At 53.9% G+C, this 19,664-nt stretch overlaps 8 protein-coding genes across 8 annotated transcripts; 4 read left to right on the plus strand and 4 right to left on the minus strand.

The window, feature by feature from the left end:
- Nucleotides 1-3,193: 3,193 nt before the first annotated feature.
- On the minus strand, nucleotides 3,194-4,004 carry P152DRAFT_129840 (uncharacterized protein). The gene has a single exon (XM_033673760.1). It carries the CDS (start codon nucleotides 3,876-3,878, stop codon nucleotides 3,267-3,269), a length of 612 nt encoding a protein of 203 aa, XP_033538241.1. The 5' UTR covers nucleotides 3,879-4,004; the 3' UTR covers nucleotides 3,194-3,266.
- Nucleotides 4,005-5,402: 1,398 nt separating this feature from the next.
- P152DRAFT_454849 (uncharacterized protein) lies at nucleotides 5,403-6,574 on the plus strand. Its single transcript, XM_033678666.1, has 2 exons — nucleotides 5,403-5,820; nucleotides 5,875-6,574. Exons 1-2 carry the CDS (start codon nucleotides 5,650-5,652, stop codon nucleotides 6,295-6,297), a joined length of 594 nt encoding a protein of 197 aa, XP_033538242.1. The 5' UTR covers nucleotides 5,403-5,649; the 3' UTR covers nucleotides 6,298-6,574.
- P152DRAFT_129870 (uncharacterized protein) lies at nucleotides 6,087-6,894 on the plus strand. Its single transcript, XM_033673761.1, has one exon. It carries the CDS (start codon nucleotides 6,377-6,379, stop codon nucleotides 6,827-6,829), a length of 453 nt encoding a protein of 150 aa, XP_033538243.1. The 5' UTR covers nucleotides 6,087-6,376; the 3' UTR covers nucleotides 6,830-6,894.
- Nucleotides 6,895-6,934: 40 nt separating this feature from the next.
- On the plus strand, nucleotides 6,935-9,796 carry P152DRAFT_454851 (MFS general substrate transporter). The gene is made up of 4 exons (XM_033678667.1): nucleotides 6,935-7,594; nucleotides 7,716-7,878; nucleotides 7,937-8,986; nucleotides 9,087-9,796. The coding sequence occupies exons 1-4, from the start codon at nucleotides 7,414-7,416 to the stop codon at nucleotides 9,445-9,447; spliced, it is 1,755 nt and encodes a 584-aa protein (XP_033538244.1). The 5' UTR covers nucleotides 6,935-7,413; the 3' UTR covers nucleotides 9,448-9,796.
- Nucleotides 9,797-9,936: 140 nt separating this feature from the next.
- On the minus strand, nucleotides 9,937-11,202 carry P152DRAFT_389328 (proteasome regulatory particle subunit; the record flags this gene model as incomplete). The annotated part of the gene is made up of 4 exons (XM_033675977.1): nucleotides 9,937-10,079; nucleotides 10,183-10,718; nucleotides 10,816-11,066; nucleotides 11,131-11,202. 4 exons carry the CDS (start codon nucleotides 11,200-11,202, stop codon nucleotides 9,937-9,939), a joined length of 1,002 nt encoding a protein of 333 aa, XP_033538245.1.
- A 377-nt stretch (nucleotides 11,203-11,579) lies between these two features.
- P152DRAFT_470613 (uncharacterized protein) lies at nucleotides 11,580-12,330 on the plus strand (the record flags this gene model as incomplete). The annotated part of the gene is made up of 4 exons (XM_033680990.1): nucleotides 11,580-11,584; nucleotides 11,636-11,682; nucleotides 11,735-11,799; nucleotides 11,863-12,330. The coding sequence occupies 4 exons, from the start codon at nucleotides 11,580-11,582 to the stop codon at nucleotides 12,328-12,330; spliced, it is 585 nt and encodes a 194-aa protein (XP_033538246.1).
- A 448-nt stretch (nucleotides 12,331-12,778) lies between these two features.
- On the minus strand, nucleotides 12,779-13,837 carry P152DRAFT_384680 (uncharacterized protein; the record flags this gene model as incomplete). The annotated part of the gene is made up of 1 exon (XM_033675806.1): nucleotides 12,779-13,837. A coding segment is annotated over one exon (1,059 nt), but the record flags the coding sequence as incomplete, so codon positions are not given.
- A 734-nt stretch (nucleotides 13,838-14,571) lies between these two features.
- On the minus strand, nucleotides 14,572-17,660 carry P152DRAFT_464116 (uncharacterized protein; the record flags this gene model as incomplete). The annotated part of the gene is made up of 8 exons (XM_033680541.1): nucleotides 14,572-14,628; nucleotides 14,692-15,158; nucleotides 15,218-15,295; nucleotides 15,348-15,382; nucleotides 16,219-16,592; nucleotides 16,643-16,950; nucleotides 17,248-17,451; nucleotides 17,504-17,660. The coding sequence occupies 8 exons, from the start codon at nucleotides 17,658-17,660 to the stop codon at nucleotides 14,572-14,574; spliced, it is 1,680 nt and encodes a 559-aa protein (XP_033538248.1).
- Between the last annotated feature and the right edge of the window lie 2,004 nt (nucleotides 17,661-19,664).

The following is a 19,664-nucleotide window of genomic DNA, read 5'->3' on the forward strand; positions in this document are numbered from 1 at the left end:
AAGACAATATCGACCAACTGACGGAATTTGCTCGGTTTTGGGGAATCCACATCCATGCTATCAATCCAGACCGTGGGCGTGATTGGGTTCGTCCTGAGGAGAGGTCAGAACTGCAGATGCCGTTTGCGGACCAACCGAACACACTGCGCCATCTTTCCAACCTACTGAACCGTGTTCAGGTTCATCATTGTACTAGGCAATATTATCTTCGTACTAATAAGACGACTAGCATTGAGGAGTGTCGTATTAAGGCCCCGTGGCCCATTACGACTACGCCAGAGATGGTGAAGGATCCTGGAAGATCGTGGTACCGTTCCCAATCCGAACGCAATGACCCAAAGCTCAACCAGTACAACCCGCTTATTACTAAGGCATGGTGCGCCAATACGGACATCCAGCCCTGTACCGGTAAAGATGGAGTTATCTTCTATCTCGGTAAGTACACTACCAAGGCCGAAGAGGCATCAGAGTTATATCGTGATATGACTTCAAAGCTCCTTCCGCGTCTCAATTCGAATCGCCCCTACCAATCACTCGTGGAAAAGACGATGAATCGTCTCGTAGGCGAACGGAATTGGTCTGCGCAAGAGATCTGCCATCTTCTCTTAGACCTGCCTTTGTGCTCCCAGAGTCGGATGGTCATCAATGTTGACTGTCGCCCGGAGCAGCAGCACGCTGAGCTCCACTTCCTCGAGGATCATGAGAGCGGTGTTCAGGTTCGCGCTGGCAAGTCACTGCTTCAGAAGTATAAAGATCGTCCTCCGGAGTGCGATAGCATTACTTATCTCGAGCTTCTGCGTGAATATGACCTCCAGAAATACCGAAGGCGACCTCGTGCTTCGGAACGGGTGTTGAACTTCTTCCCACGCTATCGTCCTGAAATCGATCCAGAGAACTTTGCTCGAGTAAAGTTGATGTTGCACCATCCGTTCCGTGAAGTCGATGATCTAAAGGCATACCTTTACGATCCAGAGAAGACTTGGGATACGTTCTACGAGGCTTAGGAAGAGTGTAAAACGTTTCATGAAGGCCATACTCCCGACGGGTATGAGGTGGAGATGCTAACGGGGGATAATGATGAGGAGCCACTCGATTCCGAGGAGGAGGATATTCTTGCTTCCTGGCAAGAGCTTGCACAAGTTTGCCCCGGTCGAGATAGTGCGCAGGTCGAGGACCCTGACCGCATTGGCGACCGAGACATCGACCGTGCATATATCCTTGATGGCATGATCGGTAACTATCTCGACCTCGATGTCGAGTTCTGGAAACGGATAAAGGCGGACTTTCCGGCTAACTTAGTAGCCGTTGCTGCTGGGACATATGCTAGCCTAAATGGCAAACAGAAACTCTGTCAGGACCTCGTCATGCGTCACTTTCACGCCTACCAGGAGCACCGGCCTCCGCCTCAGCTCCTGCTAAGCATCGATGGTAAGGGTGGGACAGGGAAGACGTACCTTATTATGATCCTTTCCGAGGCGCTTGAGACTGTCGCGAGTGCGATAGGGCATACTACCTCCCCAATCGTTCGGGCTGCCCCTACCGGTGTAGCCGCGCATAACATTTCGGGTAAGACCCTTCATTCCCTATTCCGCCTCACTCCGAAGGCCAAGCAGTACGAAAAGTTGTTAAAGCAAGCCGCTCAGGCTATTCAGACTGCATTCAAAGGTGTTCAATATATCGTCATTGACGAGAAGTCAATGGTTGGCTTGAAACTTCTTGCTTGGATTGACCGTCGATGTAATGAGATTTGGCCTGATCGTAGTGACCGTCCATTTGGTGGCCTCAACGTTATCCTAGCTGGCGACTTCTTCCAGCTGCCGCCCGTTGGCGAGAAGCCGCTCTTTACCAGCCAGAACAACATTTCAAAGAACATCGATGAGAGCCATGGCCATAGACTCTATTAAGGCTTCTTCCGAACAATTGAGCTAGACGTTGTTGTCCGTCAGCAGGGACCTGAGGAGGCAATGTTTCGAAATGCACTCGAAGACTTGCGAACCGGGAATGTCACGGTTGATAACTGGCGCCTTCTTGCTACGCGAGTTGCTTCTACTCTCTCGCCCAGTGACGTCTAAAGCTTCCAGGGTGCCCTTCACGTCTACGCCAAGAAGGCAGACGTCATTCAATTCAACCATACACAGATGCGCGAAAGTGGCCGACCAGTTGTCCTGATGATTGCAACTAATGAGGGGAAAGGTGCAGCGAGCGCCACTACCGAACAAGCCGGCAACCTGCAGAACACCTTCCCTATATCTATTGGTTCCGTGTCATGCTTACCGAGAATATCTGGACCGAACGAGGATTGGTAAACGGTACTATGGGTAATGTACGCGACATGGCCTGGGAAGCGGACGTTCAAGATCCCCGGAAGTCGCCTCCCACGGCATTACTGGTTGCATTCGACAGCTATGATGGTCCATCCTTTCGAGAGGTTAACGGTGAAAAGCTCGTGCCTATATTCCGGTCCCGTCGAGACTTCGTTCGCGATTCTGTCGCCTGCCTGCGTACCCAGTTTCCAATGGTTCTGGCGTATGCTATCACCATCCACAAGAGCCAGGGAATGACACTAGAAAAGGCAGTTTTGAACATCGCTGATAAGCGGGACTTTGCGCCGGGATTAACTTATGTAGCTGTCTCGCGTGTTAAGTCGCTGAAAGGGGTGTTATTCGAAGAATCGTTTGATCTACCGCGATTGCGCATGCAAGTAACTGCTACAACTCAAGCTAGGAACGATGATGTCGCTCGGCGCGCATTGTATCACGTCGCGTCCTCCGTACATACTACATACCGTCTACTCCTTGCGCAGCATGGCTAATGTGTCTATACAGGATCCTCAGCAATTCGCGGTCGGTTTCATGCCACCGCCTCTACGACGTGTTTAACTTCCGATCCGATCATCCTCTCCACCTCGGAGGTCGTCCCCGCTACTTGCGAGTGAGATCGATACACCTACAACGGGGTCTAACCCGTCCGGCACTCAAGGTTCCTGAATGGAGATTTAGAGTGCTTAAAAACGTTCATAGTTTGCTTGATCGTCCCATCAATCAAAAGAACACCTCAATAAGGTTGGTTGTTAGGTGCAACCTGAGTAAGCGGGAATCGCTTGATTCATATCCTCTATAACGTTGCGGATATGGAGTCTGCGTAGATAGATCAAAATCAACGAGTTATAGTATATCATCTGCTGTTTATTTCATTATGTGGTTTAGCTATCGGTGAAACCAGTACTAATAAGCGCGTGTGATTGGCCGTAGAGGATCAGGACTTCATCAGCAAACTGTGGCTGGGTATGCTGTTAAAACTTGGGAGGTTCTGCTCCCTACGCTGCGCACCCCTTGGGTCCATTTATGACCCTCGGGCGTATTTTTCTGGATGTCTGGTTCCGAGTACCATCTTTTAAGACCATCACCCTTTGTCACTCTCCTGCGCACGTAGGCCCGGATATCATCAGTGATAAGGTCACTCTGAATAGGAATTATGTCGTCCATACGAGCAAATTTGCTGATTATAGACTCGATGTCTCGTTCTTGGCGGCTTGTCACAAGGAGATGGACATTCTTTCGGTAGGAGCTTTGGAAATCTTTCATCCACGAGAGCAATCCTTCGCTTGGCGACCCTGTCCTCGCGTTGCATTCATCAAGAGCATCGAGAACAATCCAGACTTCTTTTACTTGCAGGATCATCTGTAAGAAAGTCTTATAAAGTGCTTCACACGATGGTTGTCGATGTCCGTCTTCGTAAGAGGAAAGGAGAGTCTGTAAAGCTATCAAAGTATCTCCAGAGTGTAGGGCAGTCCAAATGAGCTCATCTGGATTAAATGATGAATTACGGAGGTGTACGAAGGGAGGGATTGCCGGGGGCGCAAAACATAAACCAACCATCTAATTCCCCGTAACGTATCCCTCGCTGACTAAGAATGTATGGTAACATTGTTGGCCAATGGCAGACAAGCCGAGTAGTACTACAGTGAGAGAGTTCCCCTATGGTCACCCACCGTAGTACTATTCCATCTCTAACCTGCTTGAGTACGGCAGAGCGGACGGGATGCCCTATATTCAGGTTGATGTGGCCGTATGTATCAGAATCTGAAGCCTTTCCAAATATAAACCTAGATTCTGGACTCATTCGCCTGCTTAGCGGGTCTGCTCAGTTTTTGCATCGGCTCCGATCTTCACAAAACGGAACACGAGCAAATAGTCGAAATGATCGAAATGATGAGCGAGAGAATAATTGTTTAACACGCGTAAGAAAAGCGAGGAGATCTGATGTACACCGAAGATAGCGCATTCTGAAGCGGCTGATGACTTGAGAATAGCTTTGCGTAGACTTGAACTGCAAGGGGTGCGTCTCCGAATTGCTGGATCGGCGCTAGAATCGGAGGCAGACGACATCGTCGTGTGCGAAGTTGAGGTTATAAGGCATTTTTCGAAGGGAGAGAGTTATGCCGCATTTGATATATCACACGTCATGTCGCGAGTCTCCTAGGGACATACTAGGAGCTACAGATGCCCAGCCCCCGCCACACCAGAGCTCTTTCGAACTCGTTGGTCAGACCTTCAAATGGCGTGCCGTTTGGAGGTCCAGCCTGTTTGTATCTGTACGATACCTCTTAAAGTGAATGGGAAGATTGTGAGGGCCTGGAACGAACTGTACACATTAGTTCTCATCAATGTGCGCATCTGATTCGCCAGACTGTTGTAGCATGAATATCCAACAGCTGCGACGCGTTACTTTTATCCCTCCTCATCTCATCCATCCCAACAGCGCGTATCCCACGCTCGTCGCGGAGCATCGACAGCCTCTCGATGCCGGCTCAACAGAAATGCCGACTTGCTAATCATAGGCCATCGCGACGCAGTGCGGCAGCGGGAGCGGAGCCGGTTTGAAAGTGAACCCTGGAGCGGAACGAGGCTCCACGGCTTCTACATCAAACGAGAACCAACAACGCCGAGTGGAGCCCGCTACGACGGTTGCGCTGGAGACTTTGGGATTCCGGAGCCTCATCCAGGCAAGATGGCGTCAAAACATGGGATTCACGGTCCTGTTGGAAGAGGACGTTGCGCTTGAGGACCAGTTTTCTGTAGGCGCCGGTATGGAGCCCGCCCCAAACACACCCCTCCCGCTATCGGGAAGAGCCGCATTGCCGATTCATCCCCCCCATTGGATGCTTCAGCGTCAACTCAGGACGGTGTGAAACGAAAGTCCATTATGATTCATGATCTAACAATGGTCAACAACACTGACAGGAATAGATGTCTCTCGTGGGAACTGATCGCATGGTGATGCTCTCCTGATACCTTCGCTAGGCACGGATGCTCTTGGGTACACGGATCTCGGTTCAGCAGGTATATAATCCAGTCATGGACAGCTTCACACTTCCTGTCTTCTGCTTCATCTTCAGATCCATTCAGTCTTTGCAAACAAAGTCGTGACGAATTTCCTTGACTCATTCTTTCTGCTAGTCGGTTTTCTCTATCTGCTTTGGTTGCTGGCATTCATCGCTCTCTATATATCTACCGGCAGGTCCAGTCTTTACATACGACCATCCCCAACATTCATTGTTGAAAAGCATTTTATATTGCATTCCTTCTCGCTCTGTAGCCCACAAACGAACGAATCTCCTTCACGAATCGAACTATCAACCCCGTCATCATGCCTATCCCAAGCTACGGAGCCGCTCCCCTGAGCACCACCTTCCTCCTTGTCCGGGGCTTGCAAGTCATTGCCATGATTGGCATTGTTGGAATGACGGCGAATTTTGTCAGCGAGATGGTCGCATATGGTCGCGAGCCTTCTAAGGAGGTGGTTGGCACTCTCAGCGTCGTATGTTTTCCAAGGTCCTAACACTCTTCCCGTTCTGACCGTTTCTACCCGCAGACATGCATCGCAACTCTCTACACCCTGGTGTCCATCGCCTTCTATTGGGCCCAAGCCAACATCGGCCTCTTCGTCATGTGCGGTGTCGATTCCCTCCTCCTCATCGCCTGGATCGTCGTCGCCGTCACCGTTGGCAAACCGCTCTCGTTCCTCCACTGCCCCGCCCTTGGCGATTCCACCCAAGCGCAAGACGCAATCCAGACCTACTCGATGGTTCAATCCATGAAGACCAACCTCGGCGTTCCCGGCAGCCAACTCGACCTTCGCGCGTGGGCGGGCTTCACCAAGGCCAATTGCTACGAGACGAAGGCGATCTGGGGTCTTAGCATCGCCCTTTGCATTCTCTATACGGTGTCTGCACTGCTTTTGCCGACACTGTTTTTCAAGAACAAGAAGGCTGGATACGTTAAGGATCCTGCATAGACGGATCTAACGTGTACACAAGCCAAATTCATGGAGAACGTTGTTAAGATGTTAGTCTGTCATCTGATCTGGATCAAATATGAACCGCGAGAAACCTTGCATGCCTAGATGGCAGCTTGTCCGCAATGGCATGGGGAAGGCGTTTGGGGATTCATGTTGCTCATTTCACCTAATTGTCCTGGTGCTCGACAGGCGTTCCGAGCAGATTTTGTCTAATACCATAATGAAAAGTCCAAAATATATACATCAACACATCAAGGATAAACAAGCTCCCTTCGGACATTTTCCTCTTGCCTGTTCCCGTCGTCCATCACCGATTTCGCCGTGCCCCCAAGCTGTTGTCCCCCACGTCCGCATCACATTCCCAGCAGCGCAGCCCGAACCCTCAGATCACTCGGCATGGATATGGCAATTGAATATTGACGAAGCGCAATTGGACGTTGATTCTCACAAAATTACCTGTTTGGAGATTAGTGGCATAGTTGGTATCGCTCAGGCCCGACGACCGATCACCATGAAGCGCCCCCGGTAGTTTGGTGACCCGCAGTTCCAACCGAATTTCTTGCTCTCTCCAGTGACGTCTGCATTTTGATGTCCGTCGAAGCTCCATATGCACGCCGCTCTCCGCACTTACGCCTTTTTCAAATGTACGTCTCAAACTAATTTTCGCCGATTATCGCTGCAATCCTGCGATTCCTGTCAACCACGAGCTCGAGTGCCGTTTTACTTCCTGCATAGTGCATACAAGCCCCCGCAGGAACAAGGAACAGAGGACCTCTCATGCATGCTCTCGACCCGCCCATCCGCGAGTCCATCATGTCCTCCATCCAGTAATTTCGTCCGGCGCTGATCCCTCGACCGTGTTCGGAGACGGGGACCTGGATCATCAGGCCTCGCAATTTTTTTTTCCTCTCGTCAAGCCGACGGGGCGAGAAAAAAACTGCAATAGGGTGACGGATTTATAGTGACACGCAAGTCTGTTTCTTGCAGCTGTCTCACCCTCACCCAATCGCCGCCATTCCCCGCCTTCCTGTATCGCGACTACTCCCGCCATCTCCTACTCCCATCGTAAGAGTTTAGCAAGATAGTGTTGGAAGCCCTTGAACGAACGTCGAAATGTCTCTCAGCCAACGCGTCTCGGCCCTCGAAGAATACGATCTATGGCGCGAGATATCGCCTTCGGGCGGCCAACGACGCAAGCTCAGCTTTAACCCTGTCGATAATTGGGTGCCACCGCTTTTGCAGGAGGAACTGGAACCGATCGGGGCATTTGAGGTATCGACGACCAAGAGAATAGGTACGTCGTGAAAATAGAAGTACGGTGGTGGAACATACCACCAAAGTCAATATACCCTGGATTTGCATGCTATACGGATTCGCTCATGGTGGAATAGATAGCTAACCTCTTCGGTGTACAGCTCAAGTTATAGTTGCCGTCATATATTGCCTCTTCGCTGCTGGGATCGTGTTTGGTTATGCAGCGATTAAGCCGGTGTTGATTCAAGAGGGGGTATACCGAGAAACATGTTCAAAAGATGAGCTGGATAGGGGAGTGCATGTATGCTACGAGCAGGAATTACGGTAAGTCTGGAACCGCTCTCCAATAAAACGTCCAACATGAAGCTAAGTTGACTTCTAGACTCAACTTCATGTTCACAATCGCTGCGGTCTCTACGAATGTCGTTGCTCTCCCTGTGGGTACAATCCTCGATCGCTATGGACCGCGAGTCGCCGGCATCATCGGGTCATTATTCGTCTACCTTGGATGTCTCTTCTTCGCGTTCGCCGGCCAGCTCCCCTTCGACGGCTACATCCCATCGTATCTCTTCCTCGCCCTCGGCGGCCCCTTCATCTTCATCTCCTCCTTCCAACTCTCCAACACCTTCCCGCGGTACTCAGGACTCATCCTCGCCCTGTTGACCGGCGCCTTCGACTCCTCGTCCGCCATCTTCCTCTTCTATCGCCTCATCTACCAGGCCACACACGCGCGCTTCTGGCCGAAATACTTCTTCCTCGCCTATCTCCTCGTCCCCACCTTCATCCTCGTCGTCCAGATCTTTCTCATGCCCAGCGCCTCCTACAAGACCGTCGGCGAGCTCGTCAGCGACGCCGAGACCGGCGCCGAGGCCGACGCCCACGAGTCCGACGGCGACATCGAAGACGAGTCGGAGCGTCAGCTCCTACAGGACGAGCGCCGCCACCGCCGGGAGAGCGTCATCGAAGAAGTCACCGCGCTGCTCGGCACAGTGGACGCGGATGAGCAGAACCAGAAGGAGGAGGCGAAGAAGCACAACTCGGGCGTTTGGGGCGCGCTGCACGGCCGCACGGCCGCACAGCAGATGGCTACGCCGTGGTTCGTCCTGATCACCCTGTTCACCGTGATCCAGATGACACGCATCAACTACTTCGTCGCGACGATCCGCCCGCAGTACGAGCACCTGCTCGGCGACGAGCGGAAGGCCGTCGCGGTCAACACGTTCTTCGACGTTGCGCTCCCCTTGGGCGGCGTCGTCGCCGTCCCCTTCATCGGCTGGTTCCTCGATAATTTGAGCACCCCGACCGTGCTGGCCGTACTCGTCACCACCGCCACGACCATTGGCGTCCTCGGCGTCCTCCCGCACATGTGGGCATCGTATGCCAATGTATGCCTCTTCGTCCTATATCGACCATTCTACTATACAGCGGTCTCGTAAGTTTCCTATCCCCACTTTCTCTCTCAGATTGCCCCTCCGACACCTCCCCCCTCGAAATTCCGTCGGCATGCCAATTCGCTAACGCATCTCCCGCAGTGACTACGCCGCCAAAGTGTTCGGCTTCGCCACCTTCGGCAAAGTCTACGGCACGATTATCTGTCTCGCCGGGCTCCTCAACTTCTCGCAATCCGGCCTCGAAGCCCTGACCCACCGCGTGTTCCACCACGATCCCGTCCCCGTCAACCTCCTCCTGCTCGGCACCGCGCTGGTCGTGGGAATCGCGCTGGTCGGCTACGTCGCAGCGAAGAGTCGGGAGACCGGGTTGGAGATCTTGAGAAGGGAGGCGAGGGAGGCGCAGGAGACGGAGCGGTTGATGCCGAGTGTGGAGGTGGGGCAGGGGGAGGGGAGAGGGAGAGGGTATGGGACGGCGAACGGGACGGCGAATGGTCGCGGGTGAAGGGGTTGGGTAGGTAAGAGAAGGAAAATGTGGGGAGAAGTTGAAATGGAATTTACTGCATCTAGCTTGGAAACGTTTGGAAGCGATGGCGTTGGAGCGTTGGATTGCATGTTAGAATTTTCCCAGACATTTTTGGGTCATGAAAAGATATACTGGTACATACGATGACTTGACTATGTTCATGCCGAAGGATAGGATTTTATTATTTTTGTTCTGGGGCGGATTGACTTTGACTTGGACTTGGTATAGATTTAGGGAGATATCCAAAATTGTTTAGGATCACCTTCGATACACGATAGCGTCCAAAACCATAGAGATGTCAAATTAGTTCTATGAACCGAGCATGAGCTGATCGACGCCATGACCTGCTTGAATTGCCGGTCCCCAGGATATTTTACATATGCCAACCGACGGCGGGAAGACCGAGACCATGCAAAATGAAACCTTCTCGGGTATTGTAGTTTCTAAAAGCAGAGCTGAAAGGTACGGTCATAGCTCGTCAACATCCATTCCATTCGACTGCCCGTTGGCCTCGGACTTTGCGGTCGGTACGGATGCTTCCTTGTCGATCATCTGGCGGGATACGGAGACGATGTTGTCTTCGATGAGGAGCTGGCCTACGTCTTCGAGGTCTACCGAATGTGTTAGTAAAATTTACCACATAAATTGATCCCGCAATAGACATGGATTGCCTCAGGACAAATCAGAAAAAGGAAAAGAAAATGCCAAACTTACGCTTCTTCGGATCAACCTTCCCAACATATCGCGTCTTTAATTGCTCTTTCGTCAACTCCGTTTCCTCCTTGACCCGCTTCTCATATCCCTCCGCAAGCCCTACCAACTTCGTCAACCGCTCCTTATTCCGCACGTCCTCGGTCCGGAAGTCCGCCATCTGCAGCGCCTCCGTCCACACGTGCTTGTGCAGATTCATCAGCATGTTCTCCTCGAGCCCCGTTTTCCGGTAGTTGATGGCAATGCTGTAGTAGTGGCGGTTCAGGCCGTGGATGAGGGCCTGGATGGACGGCTTGTTGAGGTGGCCGAGATTGGAGGTCGTTTGGCGGGGTTCGTGGCCCATCATGAGGAGCTGCGGGTTGATCAGGCGGAAGGCGTCGATGACGACTTTGCCTTTGACGGATTGGATGGGGTCGACGACGACAGCGACAGCGCGAGGGGTGAGCTGCTCGAAGGATTGCTGTGTGTTGATATCGACGCTGGAGAGCCAGCAGCCGAAGCCGGGATGGGAGTGGTACCAGCCGACGACGGTTTCGGGTCTGGGGGACGTCAGTGCTATTCACTTCAAGATCGATGCGTCGAATGAGAATAAGAGGGAAGGGCAAGAGAGGGTAAAGAGGGAGGGAAGATGCATACCTTCCCGTCTGCTTCAACATATCCATCATCTTCGTCTGGAACACCGGGTCCACCGCCTCGACACTCACACCCGTCCCGCTCTGGGGCATGGCGAACACGTCCACCACTCGCACCGTATAATCATCCACAAACACTCCGAGCATCAGTCCCATGACCTCCATCGGTACACCAGCCCGTCCATGCCGTAACATTTTGAGGAGCGCAAGGGATGAGATGTAAACTGTTTCGGAGTTGTCGATGATGTTGGTATCCTGTGGCAAGCGGTTAGGGTCTGGCTGGTACAGAGAGGTCAGAGAGTCGAAGGGATGAAGGCACCTGTGATGATCCTCCGCCCATGCCACCGCCCATACCACGGGCGGCGTTGATTAACCCGCTTAACCTGTCCATCGTGTTGGTGTATCTGGAGGTGGAAGCTGGGGAGGTGTGATGGGAGGCGGCGGAGGTGAGAAGGCGTCGTTTTCGGAATGTGTTTGATAGCCTTAGATTTCAGACACGCAGTATTTGAGGATTGGAAGTCGATATGAGAAATGTCGAAGGTTGTTGTATCGGTCTTAGGCTGTTATGAGCTTACGCGATGCTTTGATGCCTCTGGAGGATGTGAAGCTGTGGAACTTTGGAGTTGGAGAGTCGCCATGCTCCGGAGAACCGTAGCGACCAACTGCGCAATCTGCAAACCAGAACTTCGTCCCGCATTTGAATTTTTTGGCAACTTCAAGCCTTCCTCACCGCAATAATAATCCTGCACTGCGCTACAGGTCGTCAAGATGAGGTAAGTTATCCTTAATCGTACAAATTGAATGATCACTGACTCTGTATGCAGGATCGAAACGTGTTACTTCTGCTCGCGGCCATGCTTTCCCAGCAAAGGTGGGATTCTCTCCTCCATCCATCGCAAGATCGCTCGGCTCACATTTCACAGGCATATCCTTCGTCCGAAACGACGCCAAACTCTTCCGCTTCTGCCGCAGCAAATGCCATAAGAACGTATGTTCCCGCTATCCCCACCCAAACCCCCAGCGATGCGCTGACCACAGTGCCCTGCAATAGTTCAAAATGAAGCGAAACCCGCGCAAGCTCTCCTGGACCAAAGCCTTCCGCCGCGCCCACGGCAAGGAGATGACCGTCGACACCACCCTGACCTTCGCTGCCCGCCGCAACGTGCCGGTGCGCTACAACCGCGACCTGGTCGCCACCACGCTGCGCGCCATGTCGCGCGTGAACGAGCTGCGCGCGAAGCGCGAGCGGCAGTTCTACCTGAACCGGATGAAGGGGAATAAGAGGCGGGCGTTTGAGGAGGATCGCGCGCTGGTGGCAGAGAATCAGCATCTGCTGCCGCCGAGTCAGAGGGATCGGGTGGAGACGGCGATGGAGGTGGATGCGGTGAAGGAGGGCGAGTGGGCGGGCATCGAGGCGGAGGAGATGGATGTGGAGGAGGAGGAAGTTGTGGTGAAGCAGAAGGGGAAGGAGAAGAAGAAGCAGCGGTTGGTGGTGGGTGGGGGTACTGTGGAGGGATGAGGAATGGCTTTTTCTTGGGGAACATCTCGACTGGAGTTAGGTGGGATACCACGGTGACGGTTGGCGTTGAGGGCATGAAAACGGTCTGATTTCTGTGGGAACAGCGTGTTGCCTGGACGAAAGCGAGGTCGTCGCGAGAATGCTTCGCGAGAAGGAGATCGGGGACAGTCAGGAAGCGATTCTCTCGCCCGTGAAGCCGATTGAAAGCAGACCCGTCTCGCTTCATTTGTCAACCCGAATTTAAATGGCATTCTTACAACTGAAGCTAGGGTATAAAGACGCGACGCTAGACCGGCAGAAATGCAAAGCAGCTTCATATCAGACAGGACCCGGCGTTGATCCAGCCTATCTGATCTGCCCGATACGGTTCTTCGCCACTGCAACCTTCCCAGAGACCCTAAAACCTGTTAGCATGTCCGGTAATAATATAGCTGAAGAGAACGACGTACCGATCTACATCCTGGTCCAAGATGTTGACCAAGTCCATTTGAGACACCAACTCCTCATTGATGGCGATCCCCATCTCCTTGATCCGCCTCACCACGCCCGTCATCGACTCCACATCCTGGTCCTGCTCCTTCATGATCCGCTGCTGCAACTGCAACACCCCTTGATTATCCAACTCCCTCGACCGCTCCGTCTCCTTCAACGGCGCCCCCAACACTCTCCTCCCCCTGCCCCCCGCCCCGCCCATCAGCTCCCCCTTCTTATCACCCGCGCTCTCCTCCTCCTTCCCTACCCGACTCGCCGACCACGCATTCAACACCCCCTCCAAACCCTCCCTCTCCATCCTCGCCACCCCCAACAGATCCCTCCGCCTCCGCACCTCCCCCCTCCCCAACTCCCCCTTCCCCTCCAACCGCCCCAACCCCTCCTCCAACCGCGCAATCAACGTTCCCGCCCTCACCAGCCCCTTCTTCGCATTCGCACTCGCCTCCCGCTTCCCCTGTACATCCCGCCCCCCCTCTCCCCCACTCCCCAACGACGTACTGCTCTGGTCCCGTTTCGCTAACTGCAACCGCGCCTGCTGCAGCTGCGTCTTCAACTCCGCATGCGCATCTAGCCACGCCCCCGGCGACGCGATCGCTCCTAACACTCCGATGAGCCCACCCCGCGCTTTCACCCCGTCCTCCCCGAACGCCCCTCCACCTGCCGCCGCGGCGCCCGCGGGCAACCCCAGAAACGTGCGCCAAGCAGGGGTGTTCCGCCAGCGGGGGTCTATGTCGGCTTCGATGGCGCGGAGGTAAGCCTCAAGGCGCTGACGGCGAGTTTCGGTGAGGGATGGGGAGGCGATGGTGCGGGTGAGCCAGGATTTGGGGGGGAGGGGGGCGGGTGGGGGGGTGGCGGTGGAGGCGGTGAGGGCGGCGTGGAGGGCGAGGAAGTCGGAGTAGCGCTTTTGGAGCTCGGTAGTGCGGAGGGGGGAGGTGAGGATGAGGTGGTAGAGGGTGTGAGGTTTGGTGGTGGGGGGATGGGCGGTGCTGGTGGTGGGTATACGGATGTCGAGGGGCATGGTGGAAGTGGTGTTTGAAGGATAGATGTGGTCTTTCAAGATCGCACGCGGTATGGAGTCTTAGGTGCTGAGTGTCGTGTGTAGAATGTTCTCGGAGTTGTGAGATTCGTTGTCGCCTGTTTGTTTATCTTCCGCTGCTGTACTAGGCAGTCAGATGGGGTCGGATTGGAGCCTGGAGCGGTGGAAACTCTGGTGCAGGTGGGACACAGACTCTCATTGATCGCGGTATTCTTCAAAGCTTCCATGAAATATTCGAACATAAGCATGGAGATTATCAACTTGGTAGTTGGTGAGTGTCGAGGAAACAATCGTAGTTTGATAAAGACGTCACAGCGATACCTCAAATGATGCCTGAGGCTGAAATTCTTTTGTTGTAAGGCATCGAAATGTAACCATGGACAGCATGGACAGCATGGACCAGTGCTGCATCACCAGACCCTGACAGCAGGGTCCATGGCAGAGCAACGAGAGACAATCTTCACAGGAGTCAGAGATGCAGCTTGTCTCACGACTCTATGAGATTCGTTCCTCGTTATCTAAGTCCCCGGAAACAGAGAGTACATACTATGCATCAACGCGATGCCTACTTATCAAAAGACGACTGGGACTTTCCTCAGCGATACTAAACCCCCACTCGCTTGAATTCCATAAACCTACACGCCTCCTCCCATATCCCTGGGACCCCATGCCAAAGTTGAACACAGGACGTGCTCATCGCCAGAGTCCATCGCTCAGAACGTCTCCTCCTCCTGCACCTCGCCTTCCTCCTGCGGGATCTCAAACCCATCCTACCAAGCGTCAGTGAAGCTGCCCCGCCCACCCAATTCCAAAATTCATAGAGAATCACCCACCTCAGTCGAGTACAGAATGTTCTGTATCTGTTTCAGGATCCCGTCCTCCACCTCCTCCAGCTCTGGATGCGTCTCCATCTCCGTCTGGATCAGCAGCTCGATGTCCCGCAGCTTGCTGAAGTAGAAGTCACGCTCCCGCTCTAGCCCCGCCACTGTCTCCTTCAGCTGGTTGTTCTCCATCACTAGCGCCGCGCTCGGCGCCCCGCCGCCCTGGGGCGTGCGGGTTCGCGGGGCTGCGCCGGGGGCCGCCCGTCGTGCGCCGGTGGCGGGCGCGCGGGCGGAGCTGGCGGTGGCGGCGGGAGCGCCGGAGCCTTTGCGGCGGGCGAGGGCGTCGTATTCGCCGCCGGGGTAGTATTGGTCCCAGTATCGCTTCGCCCATTGGAGGAATTCGAGGTTGTCTTGCATCTTGCATTTGACGAGGGCCTCGACAGGGACGATCTTCTCGATGTGATGCCGTGTGAACGCATCTGAGGGTAGAGGGTGGTTAGAATTCAGGGGGTGAGGGGGAATGAGATGGGTTGCGTACTTTGCAGGACTTTGAAGTTCTGTATGTACGCATATTCGGTGTTGACGTTGAATCGGACCTTCGACATAGCCACGTCGACTATTCGTGAGTTAGTGTCGAGAAGGTTATCGTGTGCTCCTATCGGACTTACGGAAGATACTATCGAAAATTTGGCACAAGGCAGCCCTTTGAACGTGTTAGTACCCAGTCCCGCATTATCGTCTCATGATGGCGTACCCAGTTCCGCATTGCTCGACTTTGGTGATGTTGAGCTGGAGGAGGTTGTTGAGCCACGCGAGCAACTCCTGTCTGCAGAAAGAAAGCAATTAGCGACATTGATTTCCGACAATATCTCTGCAAAGATGTCTTCATGTTCGAGTGATGCCTGACTCAAGGCACCACATTGCAGCCAGGGGCTCACGGGTCAACATACCTTGATTCACCCATTTTGGCGGTAGCACGGAGCAAAAGTCTATGGGATTCGTAAAGGATGAAAAGGAATGGTTTTTCAAGAAAGAGGGTGGGCGTTGCAAGGTGAGAAGAATGACCAAGTTGTCGGAGTTGGAGGGGCGATGGTTTGTTTAGCGATGTTGAATGTTGTCAAGGAGATGTTGCTGACCAGCGGAAAGCGGCCCGAGCGTGAGCCAGTGCGGAAAGGCCGAAAGGGGGTCTGCACAAGAACAGCGGAACACTTGGCGGTTCATCCCGCGTCTCCCCGCTCCAATGGTAGGGAGGTTGTTTACTAATACACAGGGCCTGGACTACTATGTAGTATGCGAATTACGTGCAGAGTATTTTGAATTTTTGATAGCTAACTGGAGGGAAAATATCTATCCCCCTCCAGATTTAGCTAACCCACTTGAATCAAATAGATCCATATCAGCCAGCCATGTCCCAGAGACTCCAATGCCGGCCGTGTCGGTGTTCAAGCATGATACATGTACACATAAGTCATAGTGCCTTTCTATCCGTTCCGCCCTTCCTTACCCTACCCTTATCGACCCTTTCCTGGGCCATAGTACCCTTCTTGCGGGTGTCGCGAGTGGCTCGGACGTCGCGGGCCAGGCGGGCTTCGGTCCTCATATTTCGGCGGCGCCTTCCTCGCCCTCTTTCGCTCGCCCAGGACGGCGGCGATGACATACAGCACCCACATGATCCCCGCGACGATGGCGAAGATGATGTATCCGGCCTGCGTGTTGCCGGCAAGCATGAAGCCCAGGCCGCCATTGATGATGCCCAGGGTAATGATGATGCGGCCGTTCCAGAGATGACCGTGGGACCAGGCAGTGCGGGTGCCGTATTTCTTGAACATGGTGTGGTGGACCATTCCGAGAATCGGTTGGAAGAAAAGGAGGACGAATAGGACGATGCCGATGATAGGATGGTATTTGTCCAACTGCACATATCAGTTAGCGGTGCTGTCACGGTACTCTTTTATTTCTTTACCATGTTGACAGGGCCAGTGGTCGCCATGTATATCCCAAGGCCAAAACAAGCCACGAACACCAACCAGGTAAGTACCTGAAGCCCCGCATGCAGCCAGATAAGCCCCGGGAAGCTTAGGATCCGGATAATGATGGCACCAACCGGGAACAGGACACCAAAAGCAAGGCATCCTAGCACCCCATGGGCGATCAAGATGTTTCGCTGCATCAGGAAGTTAAGGCCCGCGAAACCCGACACCCCAGGACCCAAAGCCCCATTGCTCTCGGTACCGCTGGTACTTCCCTCATCGCAATACGGCAACTCGTCGGCTCGCTCCTCGAGTTCTCGCTTGCCGTTGTTGTACCCTCCTCCGTAACCGCCGGGATATCCGGTCGGGCGGGAGGCAGGGCCATGTGGAGGGGCACTTCCCCACGGTCCCCATGCACTGTTCGTGGCGGTCTCGGGAGACGGGTCCGATGGCATGCTATACGTGGGTGACCCCGAGTTGCCGCCTGCCGATGGTCGTAGTCGACAACCTGAAGGGCTAGCCGGGGTGCCCGACGTTCCTGTGCCGGAGCTTCCAGTCTCGGAGCTTCCAGTGCCAGAGCTGTCTGTGCCGCTCGTACTGCTATCCAGGAAAGGATTCGCCGTGTTGCCACCCCGCGCTTGGGCGAAGTCGAGCTCGAAACGTCCCTCGGAGGCATGCTGCGTGATGCCGGCCGATTGATCGTCGGTGTTCATCGCGCGACCGGATTGGTATGCCCAGATGAAGTCGCCATTGTCGTCGGTGAGGTCCATGGATCCCCCTTTCCATGAATCACAGTTCGAGCCTAGGTTCACGGTCAATATATGGGTGCGTCGATCGACGCTGCGGAAACGTACACCGGACATTGGCGGTCATCATCCCGTTCGACACGCCGGAGCCCTCAAGGAGCGTCACCTGGGCACCGGAGTCGAATTGGGGCATAACATGGCCTTGCCCAAGGCGTGGCGATAGTGTGACATTGTTCCCCGAGGCTGAGGTGTACATGAGGAACATGTTCGCGCCGGACATACTGCTGCCCTGGCCGAAGGCTATCCATGCATTGCTCGTGGGACCGGTAATTTGGAAGAGCAGGTCGCCGGAACCGGGAAGGTTGATGCTGTAGCACACCTGTCCTTGACAGCGTTTCGTGATTTGTGCAGAGATTCCAGAACTCAGGCCTAAGAGGGGGAAATGTCAGTTACAATCATCATTGCATTGGCGGGCTCCATGATCACGTACCAAGCGCGAGAAACGCAGTCACAGAGGTAAGCCTCATGCTGAACCAGTTGATTCAGTGAAACACCAGATCAATGAATTAAAAGGACATAAAACGATCCAAATCTCAACACCAAAACATATAAGTCCGATATAAAATATGGAACTGCAGAGCAATATGCTTTCTATGCAGGACTCGCAAATCTCGGTGACAGGGACACCGAGCGACCTTAAACCTCGAGAATTCCGGCGGGGCTCTTTTCAATTTAAAAATCGACTAGAATGGCGGCGCAGCGCAGTTTAGGAAGGCTATTTAAGTTTAGCAGCAGTGTCACACACTCGACGAGGCCGGCTGCGTATCACATCTCGCTCAGGACGCCTCTCCTCTCCTAGGAGGGCATGCGTGTGCGTTTTTGAGACCTGTTGGCTGGCTGCATCAATGACTTGTCTACCTGTGCTAGTTTCTGCCAATCACACTTACAACATGAACGGACCGTCAGCACAGCAGTTAGTGGAGAGAAGGCCCTTGGTCGATCTTGGACAGGTGGGATCCCCGCCTCTCGGTGTACACTAAGCGGAGGACCATCGCTGGATGATGGTTGAGCCTTGGGATGCTTGGAGAGATTGATATTTGGCATTCCGGAAGGTACAGAAATGGTGCCGATCACTGACGCAAGCGACGGGAACTACAGAAGCCAGAAGTTGACCAGCGCCAGTATAACGGTCCAGACCGAGGTGGGGATCCGTTGCTTGCCTTATTTGGACTTCATCGCTTCTCCAACCACCATGTCCAACAATCATCCCATTTTCAATCCTCCGTCACTCTCCATTCCGTGCCGTAATATTGAAAGAATTCCATCGCTCGTCACACAGAAGAGAGAGAGAGTACCTTCCGCCATCAATGAGAGCCTAAACGTAGACCGTAGAGAATAATGGCATCATCACTCCCGATCCAGGCGACTCCTCCAACCTTACCTGTTTGGAATGCGCCCCCAATTGCCGCACAAGCAATCAGCACGCAACACCGCATCCCATTTGCTGGACAGCGTCATGGGCAGTGGCTGAGCAGCTCCCCTTTCATGTGTCTGATATGAACCTGCATCACCAACCCTTCTCTCACAGGCCCACGATAACAACCACTTAATCCAAGACGCCTGCCATTCCCTCCACCCTGATCTCCCGTCATCGACGATCTTCGTTTCCGGCTCTGAAACTACAGTGGATTCTCGGTTTGCCAACAGCGGAATACAGGCGCCCAACCACTGATAGGACCGCCGGTCGCGCGATGCAGGAAATGCCCCCGCTGTAACACCGTAGCACCGCTGTGCGACGATGCCAAACCCAGGCGCAAGGGTCGCATGAACTTACGCGTCCTCTTGTACCTCCGCATGGTGATGCCAGTCCTGAATGACAACCAATGGTGCGGGGTAGAGCGACATGAATTGACGAGAAACGTAGCCCGTAGCTACCTAGGTCTCCCCGATGCCAAGTCGACGACAAGAGGATGCGCGGGTTGGCAGACCACGGAGTCGCTCCGTGCAGGGGGACGGTACGGTAGTCCGTCGACAGAATGAATCTGAATGTATTGTGACTGCAAATCAACGACACCTCACTCCCATCGCTGACGTACGTGCGATAATCTCATCATCCCCAGATCCAGTCATCACCAATTGCCGTCGTCCCATTGGCGGCATCGCAGGTCTCGGCTCCGCGTGGGGAGCTCCACCCCCCGAGAAGTCCGCGAGTGGATATCAGATGCTTCGGACTTTGGGTTCCGCGCTTGATCTCCACGGGCCGGGCGTG

Source organism: Eremomyces bilateralis, assembly GCF_010015585.1.
Source record: "Eremomyces bilateralis CBS 781.70 unplaced genomic scaffold P152scaffold_2, whole genome shotgun sequence".
In the NCBI taxonomy this organism is placed as follows: domain Eukaryota; kingdom Fungi; phylum Ascomycota; class Dothideomycetes; order Eremomycetales; family Eremomycetaceae; genus Eremomyces; species Eremomyces bilateralis.

What these genes read in the sequence shown, in the direction of transcription:
- P152DRAFT_454851 (XM_033678667.1), top strand. Translation starts at nt 7,414, where the DNA reads ATGTCTCTCAGCCAACGCGTCTCGGCCCTCGAAGAATACGATCTATGG. An exon ending in ATCGACGACCAAGAGAATAG is followed by an intron (nt 7,595 to 7,715) that starts GTACGTCGTGAA and finishes TTCGGTGTACAG; the next exon opens with CTCAAGTTATAGTTGCCGTC. An exon ending in TGCTACGAGCAGGAATTACG is followed by an intron (nt 7,879 to 7,936) that starts GTAAGTCTGGAA and finishes GTTGACTTCTAG; the next exon opens with ACTCAACTTCATGTTCACAA.
- P152DRAFT_129840 (XM_033673760.1), bottom strand. Translation starts at nt 3,878, where the DNA reads ATGGTTGGTTTATGTTTTGCGCCCCCGGCAATCCCTCCCTTCGTACAC.
- P152DRAFT_454849 (XM_033678666.1), top strand. Translation starts at nt 5,650, where the DNA reads ATGCCTATCCCAAGCTACGGAGCCGCTCCCCTGAGCACCACCTTCCTC. An exon ending in TGGTTGGCACTCTCAGCGTC is followed by an intron (nt 5,821 to 5,874) that starts GTATGTTTTCCA and finishes TTCTACCCGCAG; the next exon opens with ACATGCATCGCAACTCTCTA.
- P152DRAFT_129870 (XM_033673761.1), top strand. Translation starts at nt 6,377, where the DNA reads ATGAACCGCGAGAAACCTTGCATGCCTAGATGGCAGCTTGTCCGCAAT.